Below are 14473 nucleotides of genomic sequence, written 5' to 3'. Positions count from 1 at the left end.
GACTAAAAGAAGACAGGGGTCTGGAAGCGTGTCGCTCCAGACTACGCGCGAAAAACAACATGGCGGAATTTTGCTGTGCTAAACATTTTTTTACAATTCTAGAATATCAACGTTGGATTTCATGTTGGTTTTAAGCGTTAACTGGTCAAAGAATATTAGCAATGTTCATTAAAGCTTTCCGAGTGAAATCCAACACTGCAATTCGAGGATCTGATCGGTAGGGTGCTTTTCATTGTGATTTGACGTGTACAGTTTTGGTTGAATTAACCGAAAATATTAGCTTAAGCTTTGCTATAACTTCAGAATTTAACCTTAATCGAAGGTTATTCCATCAAAAATGGGCGTAAATGAAGACAGGGCTACCAGAAGCTCATCTGTCAAGCTCTCGAACCACAAAGGGTCATTCCACACTTAATATCATATTGGCACCTCCCGTCCACATTGAGGGGCTTTGAATAAGTACACTTTTTACCCCTCGCCCTCTCCCATAAGAAAGGAAGATCAAAGTGCTGATACACTTCATCCTTCAGAATTTATAAACGATCAAAGGCACCAACACAGTTGTCCCTTCAGAAATAGCCTTCAAAGACTCACCCCTCCTGCTCAGATTTCCTAGGCCCTCATTTCTGGTGGAGGAGCGGGGCGGGGGGGGGGGGGGGGGGAGGGAGGTGTGTTCCTAAGATCTGTAGCTGGTCCAGAATTAATAAAATTAATTATTATATGTCTCTGAAAAACTCAGTCCATATGATAACTTACAGTACGGTCCTCGAACTCGGTTAGTAAGAGGTACATGTACTTCTTTTGCTACTAATAGGCTACGTGACCTACAACTACAATCCCGAGTAATTAATTTTATGTACAGGTCATGTATGTATGTTACTGTACTTTGATGTGGTTTTTCATAATTTCAAATTTGTCTTAACACTTCAAATTATAGATTAATTCAACTTTTTTTTGTTGTAGTTGTTTTGTTTCTTAAATACATGTATGATAATTGTTATAAGGTTTGAATGTACGTGCCCCAACTACATGTAGCTCTTTCTAAAAGTTTCAAAGGACTGTTATGTTTCAAATTGGAGAACACGCCTCAGAAAACATTTAAAAGCCCTGATCGTCTTAATCATGCCATGTTCCATAATTAACCTTTTGGCTTTGCTCTCAAATTACCCACTCAACTGACCTAAATACACTTAAGTTCTGTTGGTGGAGCTGGGTTATTCAGATGTGATTTACAGTATATCTGTTTTAAATTAACAGAAGAAAGCTGAGATCAGATGTAAGCCATGCTTTCCCTCGGTTATCACAAGAGGAACTTACTGAGATCATCCCAAACAAAGAAGAGATGTCTGTGATGCGTATAATGACTCATTCTGGACAGAATGTTACAGTCTTTTGTCTCAATGGAGAACCAATATTCTTTGATGTAGAGAGGAAGGTGATACCCACAGGTACTCAGATCTAAAATAGATTATTGTAGAAGTATTTTTTTTATTTAAGTTACTGTTTTTTTTTTTTAACTAAGCCCTTGGCCCCTGTAAATTAAAATCCTTGTTTGAACAATTTTTAAATGCTGGGTCCACAAGGTCAATTTTTAAATAATTTAACAGATGTCCCCATAATAGAAGTGTTGGCATTAACATCAGGTATCTATGACACTGCAATTATTGTTAGCATAATAATTTTATTTTACAATACTTTATTTCTTGTCTTAAAGTTTACACACTGTGGAAATTCCCAGACATGTTACTGAGCTTCACAACATGGCCTCTTGTACTTGACAAACTAAAAGGAGGAGCAGGTATTTGACTGATTTTCTTGTGAATCGTAGTTTTTTAAAGTTATATACCATCATGTACATTGTATGTGACTCAACTATCAGGTTTTAGTTATATAGAGAACCGAAATTGACTGGTTCTGATCAGCAATCACTGGCTCATCAAATCCCGGCCGAGAACTACAGTATTGAGGACTCATTTATCATATGACGTATATGTAATGTTATTTTATAATTTTGTTTTGGAAGACTTGATGCTTCCTGGTGTCATCTTACCGTCAGATGGTTTGCCAGGATTAGGACACTTTGAGAAGGGTACACTATGCAGTGTTTGTCTCAAAGGAAACAAGTGAGTCAGTGGTAACATCTAACTAATACTTAAATGGAATATGGGGAAAAACATTAAATTTTCATATGTGCTAATGTGACAATTATATTATAATGTAACTATTACTTATATCAAAATATATAGTCATACAGTAGTGCATTTAAATAGGAACAGTCAACTGAGCGGTTCTAGATGTATATGTAAGTTAGTTTCCACAACTCCAGTAAGCATCATAGGCATACTGACAGTACTCAATGTGGTACATGTATGATTCTTGAGTATCCTGGTTATTTGATAGAATTGTTACAACAGTGAATAGTTTTAATGGCAAAAATAGCAACCATGATCAATCAGCAAAACCATTTTTTTAAGCTTACATGTCTGAAAACCCTGAAAGCTTTGAGCAAGATCTTTTCTGGGACATGTACAGAATTTTAGAGAAGGGGGTGAATTCAAGGTAAGGACTGGCAAAGGCGTTCCCCTGTAGGGGGTCCAGGGGCATCATCCTGTGGAAAATTATTAAAAATTAAGGTCCTTGGAAATGGGATTTCCAGCATTCTTAGGTGTTATAATGTCTGATTTTTTTTTTAATTTCATAGCTAATGGGTTTCAACTGAACCCTAGAAGCCCCTAGATCTGCCAGGTCTTTGATTTAAAATACAGTCAGGATTTCAACTTTGCAGGTTATTCATTAGCATGATTTTCCGATCCCATAGATTTGAAAGGTTGAATCTGAGTAATCTAATCAACATGGTAAATGACAGAGTCTGGCAAGTGCTACATTGTGGCAAGTGAAGCTTAGAGTTTTACAGCTTTGACTCAAAGGTTTTCACTCATGTCCAATACACCCGACCTTAGTCTGATGGCTATAATGGGTTGTGCTGCAATATGTCTAAGTCTCTCGTGAAATGACTTTCAAAATGATCACCTTAGTTGATCTGGTTCAGTTCGGGTGTCAACCCCCAAGTTTTAAGAGGTTCTCCCAGGACAATTAAGTGCCTTGTTTCTTGATACCAGAGTCTTGTTTATTGACGATACAAGAATTTGGGTGGTTTGTTAAACTTTTGAGCACTAAGTACTACATGTATAATTCGCAGCAAATGTGAGTACATGAAGATTTCATGTACACTGTACAAACTAAGTACTTGTTTAGGATTGGTTATTGATCCAGGTGCTAGGTTCTGAATGATGTTTATACCTGATGGATGTGCTTCTTATGTTGTGTTACCAGAGCCCCCGTGGCAGTTGGAACGACGTTAGTCTCCAGTAGAGACCTGTTGGAGGATGGTTTGCGTGGCAAAGGAGTCATGATTTTCCACGTCTACCTGGATCTTTTATGGTTTGTCTATTAAAAAACAAAAATTTGTATATTTGTGTAAAATTGATTTGATTTTTAGGTTTTCTTTACTGATATTCAGGGGCAGATCTAGGAGAAGGGTGGAGGGGGTGTGCACCTCCCTCCCCCCCCCCCCCCCCCCCTGGGATGACATCTGGCTTTCTAATATAACTGGTATTCTGCAAAGAAGAAACAAACTGTGGTTTATTGGTGTTGAAGTTAAACATGGTGTACCCCCTCCTAAGAAAAATCCTGGATCTGCCCCTGATATTAAAATTAATTGAACTACCATGTACTATCTGTATACAGTCATGTATTTACATTGTATGTAGCTGTATGCACTATATGTAGCTGTAGATATCCCTTTGCACATGCTGTAGACCTAGAGGTAATCATTACCTAGTAGCATATATTTATAAACAGTAGCCATGTAGTTGCCCACTGTTTGTGTGCAGTATATACAGAGAGTTTATGGTTACTGTATTGAATGAAATCATTGTTGAAAACGTCAAAATTGTGTAGTGAGCTGGATGATCATAATATCGCCCAATGACATGTTGAGCTTCTTTCACCACTTTTAATTGGACAGGTTAGGCCATGTGATCTGACACAGGGGCACTTGAGGTTCAAACCTCAAAAGGAAACTGCACCTGAAGTCTAGATTTAAGCTGAAAAACATTCAACATTTCATTTAGAACCTTTTTAGTAGCTTTTAGTATGTCCTGTTGGGACATGTTCTTGACAGTTTATATATTTTGATTTTTTTTTCATTTTCGCAGGGCACAAGGGAGCAAGACTCAGTTACCTCAATTAGATATTTTAGAAGACAAGGTTACAATTGATGAGATGAATGACTGTATGCAAGAATTGTCAGTTGATGAAACAGAAAAGGTTGACCATGAGGAATTACAAACAGGTAAATAACATTTATTTAAATATTATTAAATAATATTTACTTAAATATTATTTATATAAATAAAATCTTTGGCACATTAGCTAGGAAGAAAGTTAGAATCATTTCTAGTATCATTGTCTAACTGTCGTCCTTCATGTTGCTGGATCAGATGCATTAAAGAACATGTACCTCTTGCCAAACCCTTAAAATAAAAGCAAAGGAAATTAAATAAGATAAAAGTAATTAATATTAAATGTACCAAAATGTATTTAATAGGCAGATCATACTCATTTGTTAACCTGACACAACTTTCAAATTTCTTGTTTCAGAGACTACATGTACAGATAGATTTGTAGTACAGGAAGATGCTGACAATGAAGATGAAAGTTGTCTTGAGCAAAGTCATGAAATAAATGGCATGTCTTCAAGTGCTGCAAGTGCCAAAGATGAGGAACAGTCAGAAGAAGAAACCCTGTCACTTGATCCAGAAGACAGCACAAAATCGCAGGACACACTTTTAGGTAGATTGTGTTCACTGATTATTTTGTGAACAGTTCTGTTGTAGCATAATGTTTAATGTTGTATATTCATGAGCATTGGTGGACTGGAGACAGCATATGGTGGCCTTGGCTCTGTTTACTACCGTGTATACCTGTATAACTGGCTCGTCATTAGCATAACAATGTCAGTTTCTTATTCAGCTAGAAAGGTGTCATTTGTGCCATGATTCACTGTCCTAGACATTTGAGCCCAAACTCAAAGTTTGACAAAGAATGTCTGGGCTCATAAATGATTAGCCCTGCACTCGTACTTTTTGAAAGCCAGTGTCACTTTCAATATCAAATTTTCTGATTGCTCACTCAAACTAAACAATGTTTCAAGCTATTTTTCTGAGGTATAATGTACAACACTACCAAAGAAGGAATACTAAACTGAAAATATACAAGGATAATTATGACTGAGGAAGACAGAATATGAATAACAAACTTGAAAAAGATGGCCATCTTTTTCAAGCTGTGTGGTTCATTAGGTTAAACTCCTTTAAGCATTAAAGGATGTTACATGAGCATTAAGATGTACCATCGGCATGTCACTCAAGAACATTCAAGTGACAGCTAAACAGCGTCAAATTGCAAGATAAGTACCTACATGTAATTTCTCAGAAAACCTGATTTGTACACTTCTTAACCCCTGTTCTTACGAGTTTTCTAGGTGCAGTTACTGTTAGGTAACAATTTACTCTGAACATTCACAGAGAACATGGATGATCTTCTAGAGTACTGCTTCTTTTGTGCCCTGTTGAGGATGAAGAAAGTAGAATTACCAGTGTTGACTAGCACATTTTCTAGAAGTTACCTTTTGCCATCTTGGTGAGTTTTAGTTGTGTTGTGATTACACGTTTAACTGGTGACCAATTTTGTTTTCCTGCCAGGTTATTGTGATGAAGAAAGCAAAAATGATAATAAGGCACTCTAGAAACCCCACTTTATGCTGGGAAAGTATTTCCACTCAGTAGCATATCATTCTTAAGCTGTTTTAGGAAAAAAGGTGTGCTGCAGAATTTTAATTTTACATTCTGTTATTCTCAGAATCAATAAGTCAGTCACTCACCAAAAGTTTCCTGTTTGCCCAGTTAGCTCATCATTCAACAGCCTGCCATGAGACCACTATAAATTTTTGCGGGGGATTATTTTTGTGCGATGCATTGTATGTACTAGAAATATGTGATTAGTACTGAGGGCTAAAGGCTTTACGTTTCTCTTAACGCAAGAAGTTGTCACAATTTGTAGTCTGATAGATGTTCAATGCACTCTTAATAGCTTTTTCAATCCTATTTTAATTTGTAGTCCGGAGGGAAAGTCAGTAGATATCAAGAAATCCTCGCATAAAAAGGTGAGTTAGGAACGTAGCTACATATGGTATGCTAATACCTCTGTCTGCAGTGATCTTTGATGTTCATAATAAAAATTATGTCAGTTTTGAAATGGGTTATTAGAGACAACCACTATATTGGGTTGTTCCAAGCATGGAAGAAAAACCGAATTTGTGTTGTGTAAGATAACACAGTTTTCTTATGCCCAGTTCAAATGCCGTACTTCACATGAGCCGAATTGAACATTAATGAGGGAGAACAAAGGATTTTTCTCATTTGCATTCGATGCGGCTCATGTGGAGTACGGTGTCTGAACTTGGCCTTAGATTCATAGGTTTCAGAAGAATGTGTATTAATCAAGTCATGAGCTGCTATGGGTTGACTCAATTGTTTGTGAAATTTTCATTGAAATCTTGACCACTCCGCTCGGAAAAGGGCTCATGTTATTGTTATTGTTTCAGTTGTCCAAATTTCTTCAGTTTATGCAAGAACGAGGTTTGATCTCAGTACAAGAGGCATCTAAAGGAGTTGATCATATTACTGCAATAACTTGGCATCACCCAGAGTAAGTGTTTACTTGAGATTAGCATGTTCATATATGCTTTTAAATTGAACAGCTAAAAGAACAACAATGACCCCTTAATCTGGCAGATGTGTGATATTCCTAATACATTTGCTGCGATGGAAGTGCAAAAGGAAAATTGCGCTTGTAGGAATTAGAGTCCTTAACACTGACTAGCATGTTATTTCTGCAAATTAAGTCAAGAAGAGCTGAATAGTCCAATTGTAGGTTAAGTCTGCATACGAACCAAGTGGCTCATCAGGCCGGAGTTTATCCCGGTTTCTGTAGCATGAAGCGACTAGGAGTATTTCTACTCCCCCCTGGATGGGATGCTAGTCCATCGCAGGGTTACCTCCCGGCATTAAATTCGCCGGTACATATTCATATACAACTGGGTGGAGAGAGGTACTGTGAGAGTTTTAACTCAATTTTGAGTGTCTTTATTGCGTTGTGTTTTTGGGCAAGACACATTGCCCAAGAACACAACGTAATAACCCTGCCTCCACTGGGCCCGTCCGGCTATCACGCCTCATCGATTACAACGGTAGACTATGATGGCAGGATTTTGCGCGGAAGTGCTTTTCTCGACGGCAGTTGAACACTTTTCATGCTTATCTTTTATTCCCGCTTGTAGTTGGTTCTATTCGACTTTTTCAACAGATTAAAAGATTTTAAAGCAAGGAAGCCAGTTGTTGAAAGTGGTGTAGAGGTTGCGGACAGTTCGTCCCCCTGTGATACTCAGGTGAACTATCTTTTGCACTGATTTTGCCTTTGCCCCTGGTGGTCAGGTGGTTAAAAAGACTTGGGCCCCGTTCGTGCTACGCCGCAGAAATATGAAAACGCAGCTTTAGGTTTGGCCTATCGTCCACACTAATCCGTCACGAAAACGGAGCTTTTCGAAAACGCTCTTCAAACCGGAGGAATTTGAAAACGCCGGCTTTTCGTTTTCTTGTACACGGTCACAGAAAACATTTTGAAAACGGAGCTTTTCGAAAATGTTTATTTCACGATAATCATATGATTGCCCCGCCCGAGTTTTTCTTAAGCACAAATCTAAAATGACCGATGATCGTTGCGTTTTCAAGTTTCTCCGGCGTAGTGTGGACGGAAAACATTTGCTGCGTTTTCAGAATGAAAACGGCGTTTTCAAATTTCTCGGCATAGTGTGGACGTGGAGCCTTAAGTCTGGTTTTCACTAGCGCATAAGCATAAGCAACATACGCAGATGTAATAAGGTGTTAACTAGCGCCTTTTCGTGGGAAATTGTTCTAAAAAGACGGCGAGAATTATCAACATCTTACTGCGGCGTCTGCGTTTGTAGCTGTTTGTCGGCTATTGCTTAATTGCTTACTCACTAGTATTGCATTATCTGCCGAGAGAAATGAAGCCGTTCTTTTGTGGTAACTGCCAAGTAGTTTTAATCAAACTGATAAGTTTGTTTTGTTTTTTCAGCCCCCGCGTATAGAAGAACTCTTTTCTGTATCAGCGGCTGTATTACCGATATTTTCAGAATTTGGATTCAGGTAGGAACTGGCAGTTAGCCAGATATCAGGGCGTGTAGTCGCATGTAGTCTTGTTTTTACTTCTTGCTTTCATTTCTCTGTCTTTTTTCCCGCCAACTAAGCTATAAGCTTCAGTCTTAAGGCTATACCTAAACAATTTACCGATCTATAGTATTCTTTTCTCGACCACGTTGTCGATTTCATATTATTGTATAAATTATTTCGTGTGTTTGTGTTTCAGTAAAAATGCAGTGTTGAGCCCTTCTGATGTTCGGTCGACCATTACAAAGTATGTGAAATCACACGATCTGATGTCAAGTGAAAACAAAAGGTGCGTACAATGATACAAGGGAGACAAACTGTCCAAGTTGAACAATATATCATTTTATTATATGGAGAAGAGTGTTTTACTGGGAACTAAACCACTCGTAGATTCCATACGCCACTTCATCCGGGACCCGAGTGGCGTATTTTCCGTATGTCACCTTTGTGAGTGTCGTATCGTTCAATGTCGTCACGATTCCCGCCTTTTGCTTTTGTTGAATTGGTTTCTCCATATAATAAAAAGAACATTACACGTTGGCGAGAAGATATGAATTTTATGTTCTCGTGGCAAGAACAATATCTCACGAGTGAGCGAAGCGAACGAGCGAGATATTGTTCTTGCCACTCGAACATAAAATTCATATCTTCTCGCCACCGTGTAATATCCTCTATATATGTGATTACATAATTATAGTGTACATCGTAGCAAGACATGGCCACTTAACCTTCTTACTCAATTTCGTGTTTAAAGTCTTCCGTTGCATTGGCCAGTTCTGACCTTGAACAATGCCTTAAAACTGGGCACTAGACTGGAAGATATCAGTCTTGGGGACTAAGTGGAGAATCAGATTTTAGAGCGCGGCTTAAGAACTTTGCATCGTAACGTTTTTCTACGATATTCCAAAAGAAAATGTGAGCCATTGTAGAATTCCGTCCTTCCTCCTTTGGTTCAAACAACTCTTTGGCATTATCTTTCCTGAATAAATAGCCTTTTACACAGTGGCCTCCCGTCACTTTTTTTCTTGTTGTGAAACGTCGTAAAATCGCGCATTGGAAGGCTGAAAATAAAGGCAGACTTGCGGCACTCGATCACTCGCTCAGATGTCACGTTAAAGACACATAGATTGCTTTCCTACTCCCGTTTTTGTCATTGGGATGTCCCATAGTAGGAACTGGTTCATGATCTGCACGTTTGTGTCGGATTGTGGATGCACAATGCACAAGGAATTTGGTGAGCTCAAGAGAAATGTAGGAGGTTCTCAAGGCAGAGCCAAGAGCACCCGTCGCTTCTCAGGGGCAGATCTAGGGGGAGGGTGCAGGGGGTGTGCAGACACCCCCCCTCCGAGATGAAGCCTTCTTCTTCCTATTCGCTTTTACAATTTGTTTACCTCACCAGTCAGTTACGCCATTTCTTAGTGGTGCACCCTCTCCCAAGAAAAATCCTGGATCCGCCTCCGATTCATAAGTGCTCTGCCAACGCATCTATAACTTTGAAAGGATCATGAAACGGTTCCTTGAATAACATGGCCACATAGATCGGGGAGAAAAAGGTTTTACTTCTAATGACAAGTTCAAAATTATCTTTACGGTGGTACAGATATACCTTCTTTCTCAATATTCTGTGGGCGAAAACAAATCTCTGCAGTAAGATCCATCACCAATTCGACTGGTCAGGATAGAGGAGCTGCATGAAAACCAGCTAAGGCTCATGGGGCTTCCTCTCTAAATATTGTCATGTATGTATTTATTTTTATATTTTTTGTATCTTGTTGATTTAATTTACCATGCACCTTGTTAATTTATGTTCTTACAGGATGGTTGTGTTAGACCCCAGTCTTACCAAAATACTAGTCAACAAGAATGAGGATCTTGAACTTTTGCCATGGGATCAACTATTCGACAGGTTTGCTTTAGGTTTCATCTTTCCCTATCTTTCTCCCTCTGTTTCTTGCAAATGAAAGATCAACACTAAAAAATGTTTACGGTTTTTCATAGAGTAAAATGAAATTCCTTGCAAGTCGGTTATAAATTTGCCATAACGAAAAAACATCGGAAAATTTTACGTTTCGGTAAATAAAACAGCTACAGTTATGTTCGTTTTTACGATTCGTGAAAAAGACAACACGGTCCCTTTTGTCAACCAATTCTATTTTTCTGGAGCGTGTGCTTTTTATCGTTCGTACATCTGAAAGAAAGCAGACGAAGACGCGATTACCGACCACATAAAACTGACGATGAATGCTTGTCTTTTGTTTTGCAGAGTGATGTCAAAAATGAATAAATGTCACCAAATTACGTGTCAAGGACAGGAGCCAATATTTAGGTCAAGTAGCATTTGAGTCCTGTGACGAAACGACCGAACTACCGACCGACCGACCGACCAGTTGATTGATCGATGAATTGATCAATAGACAGATGTTTTCGTTTGTTCGCTCACTGATTTTCTCTTTATTTCGACAGAAAAGGAAAGATAGAGGCCATTGAAATCAAAGTGGAACAACGGATGGGTAACAAAAAGGTATTTGATCATTACGGTTTTGGTGTTATTTTTATCGATTAACTAACTTTAAAGGTTCCCTACTAGAATTTTACCGTTAAGTCATGTCTTTGAAGAGATTTGAAAGACCAGTCTCCAATCACTGTGAATGAAGGGCCATATTGTTGTCTGATTTCAAACTCATTTTGTGCCAGGATCTCCGCCACTACTGTTCAGCATCTAGTTCATTTTACGTTAAACCGGGAAGACTTACTGACTGATAGACTCTGACAAGTTGCTATGTTATCTAGAATGTGGACAGAGCGAATGACACGATATTGCCATTTACGGGCGGAAAGCTGGCTTTCGTGTGAAGAATAATAATTGACTGCTCCGAAACATGCATAACACCGAGAGTGAACCATTTTTCTTTACCCAAGTCCATCAATACTATACCACCTTTATTGACCTTAAATTTGGTAAAAAGTTGTGAAAATACCTTGGTCTGTTGGTCAATGTCCTGAATTAATTGTGCGTACTATTAATGAATTGTTGCAGTTTGTGAGGTCGTGGTATTAACTGTAGTAGAGACGTAATAATATGTCATAACTGTTAAGACGGGGCCCACTTCTAACCGTTTATATTGACTTTTAGGTCACATTGATCCGCAACCTTGAATCCTACGGGATTGATCCGCAAGAATTTGCTCACAATATTCAGATCAAGGCTGCGACTAGCACATCAGGTAGCAATCGATCAATGTAGTTCTTGGGATGGTGGGGGATAGCCTCTGGGAGGGCGGTATGGAAAATGTCCTAGGGATGGGGCACTAATAGGGGTGTTAGGGATAGTTTAGCCAACTTCTGCTTTGCATTACAGGATCTGCAGTGTGATGCTCAATGAATCAAGCAAGTTTAATGCTCGTTTTTAGTTTTCTGTGATTTAAAAAAGAAATTTCTGCTCAGTTGCATTCACACTAAAATTACATTGAGAATATTTCACTAAGATATAATTTGAAAATGAGCATATTTCAATTTTCATTCGTGAAAGGCAAACTCTGGAAACAAACGTCCGTATTCCAAATAAATTGAAGTATACCTTTGTCAATTTCAAGCTGTTAATAATCTTGGTAAGCGTTTACCTTTCCACGGACGAAGCACAGCAATTTTTGAACAAATCATAATGTATCTAAGTCAAAGAAGTTAGAAAAGAAAGAGAATGACTTATACCAGAATTACGGAACAGAGGTAGAAGTTGAAAGCATTTGCATAAAAAGTGAACTTTTTATATCTCGTTATCTGAGTAAATGAAAAGGTGTATGTTTAAATTTTCTTTTGTATTGAATCCCATACATTTTGATTTCTTCTGCAGTTACTCAGCTTCCTGGGAAACATACTGCACCTGGAATGCAAGTGTTAGTTCAAGGAAACCAAGTAGCTATTGTAGCCAAGTTTCTTTTGGGTAAGTAACTGGCTTGTCGTTCACTTAATTTAACGGATTGAATGTGTGTGGGATGTTATCTAACTCTAAGCACTTGACTTCTTTTCTTTGGTCTTTGAAATGTGAAGAGTGTAGCTTGAGGAACATATGTGGCTTTTTAGGGGCGTCATCATGTCTGTGATAATTGTTGAGCTAGCGGTTCTTATTTCTTGATAAGCGTGGTTATTGTCTGACGATTGTTTGACAATGCTCATGGTTGTTGCGTTGCCTAATTCTCCGGAAAGTGCTTGGTGCATTACAAGGGCCAAAAGTTTGCGTTGTGATCCTTAGTTATTTCACATTGAAGAACGTTGTATTTGAATGTACGTTTTATTCTTCTTTTTCCCACTTTTCCTCGTGCGCATTTTTCTTAGAGCTTCGATTCGTTTTGTAACGCTTCTCTGTTTATTTGTGATAATTAACTGATTTTGTTATGTAAATCTAGATGAATACAAGATCCCCAAGAAGTACATCAGTGGACTAGAGCAGCTTAAAAGCGGCAAGAAGAAGAAATAAGAAAGAAGCTTAATTTATGAAATAAATATAAATTTATGTTTTAACGTGATCTGTTTTCTCTTCTTGTTAACATTTTGTAGCTATGTCGTCAACACGACACGGCCATAAAATATCTAACTGTTTATGAAATACCAACGATCTGTTGCAAATGTTTCGTAGAAACGACAAACCTGGAACAATCTGCGATTCGTGCCCTGTCATAATATCAGACTTTTCATGTCTAAATTTTTAAATCCCGGAGAGAAATAGTAGTTGAAAGAATTTCAAGTGATTTAACTGAGCTCTAGCGATGTTCAAATTCTAAGTTTAAACATCTTGTCTCCCATCTTGATGAAAAGTTTGACGGGCGAGAAATAAATGGAATGAATATGTTTAAGACTGCATGTCAACCGATTTTTGATGCAAAACTGAAGAAATTGAAGCAGATGTAAATACTTTATCTGAGGACTTTTTGATCTGTATTCCCTTGCTAATTTAGGTCTATCTTCTGAGTTATCAGCTGAAAAACAACATGTGTCACAAGCTGCGCGCTACCTTACGTTACTGTTTTGAGCTACTAACGAAATAAGAATACCTAATTTTTTTTCTGAAATATGCAGCGGAATACTAAACAAAAAGATACGTGGGCACATGAATACAGCCTTTAGTAGAATTTATACCGAGTAGGGCCCCTTCGTCAACAGTTCCCATGAAAAAGAATGTGTGAGCCGGAGAAGTAATTAATGTGATATGAAATGCGAACGTAGGCAAAGTCCAGCTCAGCCATAAAGGTAATTACTAGCCTGCAATGCAGGCGTTTCCCGTGTATTCACGAATTATAGCGGTATTAGCTCGCGATCGAGTAGATTCGCCGCCATATTGGTTTAGAACTAGTGAGACAATCTCAGATAGTGCAGAGCGCAATTGATAGCTCTGGCACGGTTAGGCTTTGGTAGATTGTGCTCGAAAAAAAAGCTTATTATGCTTTTAGCAGTGCTCATATTTTTTAGAAATTATGCCAAAATTATGCTACTTTCTGAAAATTATGCTCTCTGTCACCGAAGTTATGCTACTTGGATTTTAAGGAAAATAAAGATCGCCAGTAGCTTAACTCTATCAATTTTGACTTTAATGAACATTCAGACAGTCCACCTTCCAGTCTTACAGTCTTCAGCATGGCAAATACGCATGTGCGCACCTCGAAAAGCCAAATGATATCCAAATCAACCATTTCTGGGTTCTGAATCCGGGTCAGAAAGTTACTTGTATATACTTGTTTTAGACGCCATCCAGGCAAAGCCCTCAGTTTAGTATAAAGACAACTATGCATGTTGTTAATCTCTCTGTTATCGGTTATTGTACTGAAGCATTACACAAGCCTGTAAATAGTCCACGAGAGCATGCTCTTGTGAATCATTGAATCAGTGGATGTACTCGAGGACGACGCCATCTTTGATCTAAGGCCTGAGGGGCCGAGCCGCCGAGCCATAAGCGTGGTGGCCTGAGGAGAGTCTCAGCCTCTCAGATATGTACGGGGTGACCTAGCTAGAGTCTTCCAGACCTCGATATTTTCCAATAACAATACAGAAGTAAAGTACAAACTGAATTATTCTAGAACTATGATGGGGTTTTTTTTGTTTTCAAGGCATAAAAGCTCGGATTATGCTAGCAGTGCTAAACTGAAATAAAAGCTTTAAATTATGCTCGT

General features: G+C 38.4%; 1 protein-coding gene across 1 annotated transcript; it reads left to right on the top strand.

The window, feature by feature from the left end:
• Nucleotides 1-19: 19 nt before the first annotated feature.
• On the top strand, nt 20-12835 carry LOC110044472 (eukaryotic translation initiation factor 2D-like). The gene is made up of 19 exons (XM_089286570.1): nt 20-217; nt 1258-1448; nt 1715-1798; nt 2024-2123; nt 3334-3441; nt 4218-4354; nt 4663-4854; nt 5589-5703; nt 6181-6226; nt 6668-6771; nt 7429-7510; nt 8221-8291; nt 8512-8601; nt 10129-10218; nt 10576-10638; nt 10776-10833; nt 11446-11536; nt 12163-12252; nt 12716-12835. The coding sequence occupies exons 1-19, from the start codon at nt 162-164 to the stop codon at nt 12784-12786; spliced, it is 1839 nt and encodes a 612-aa protein (XP_089142696.1). The 5' UTR covers nt 20-161; the 3' UTR covers nt 12787-12835.
• The last annotated feature ends 1638 nt before the right edge of the window (nt 12836-14473 follow it).

This window comes from Orbicella faveolata, unplaced genomic scaffold (assembly GCF_042242905.1).
Source record: "Orbicella faveolata isolate gen_17 unplaced genomic scaffold, um_ofav_v1 contig_14, whole genome shotgun sequence".
Lineage (NCBI taxonomy): Eukaryota > Metazoa > Cnidaria > Anthozoa > Scleractinia > Merulinidae > Orbicella > Orbicella faveolata.
This window is presented reverse-complemented; position numbering and strand designations above follow the sequence as displayed.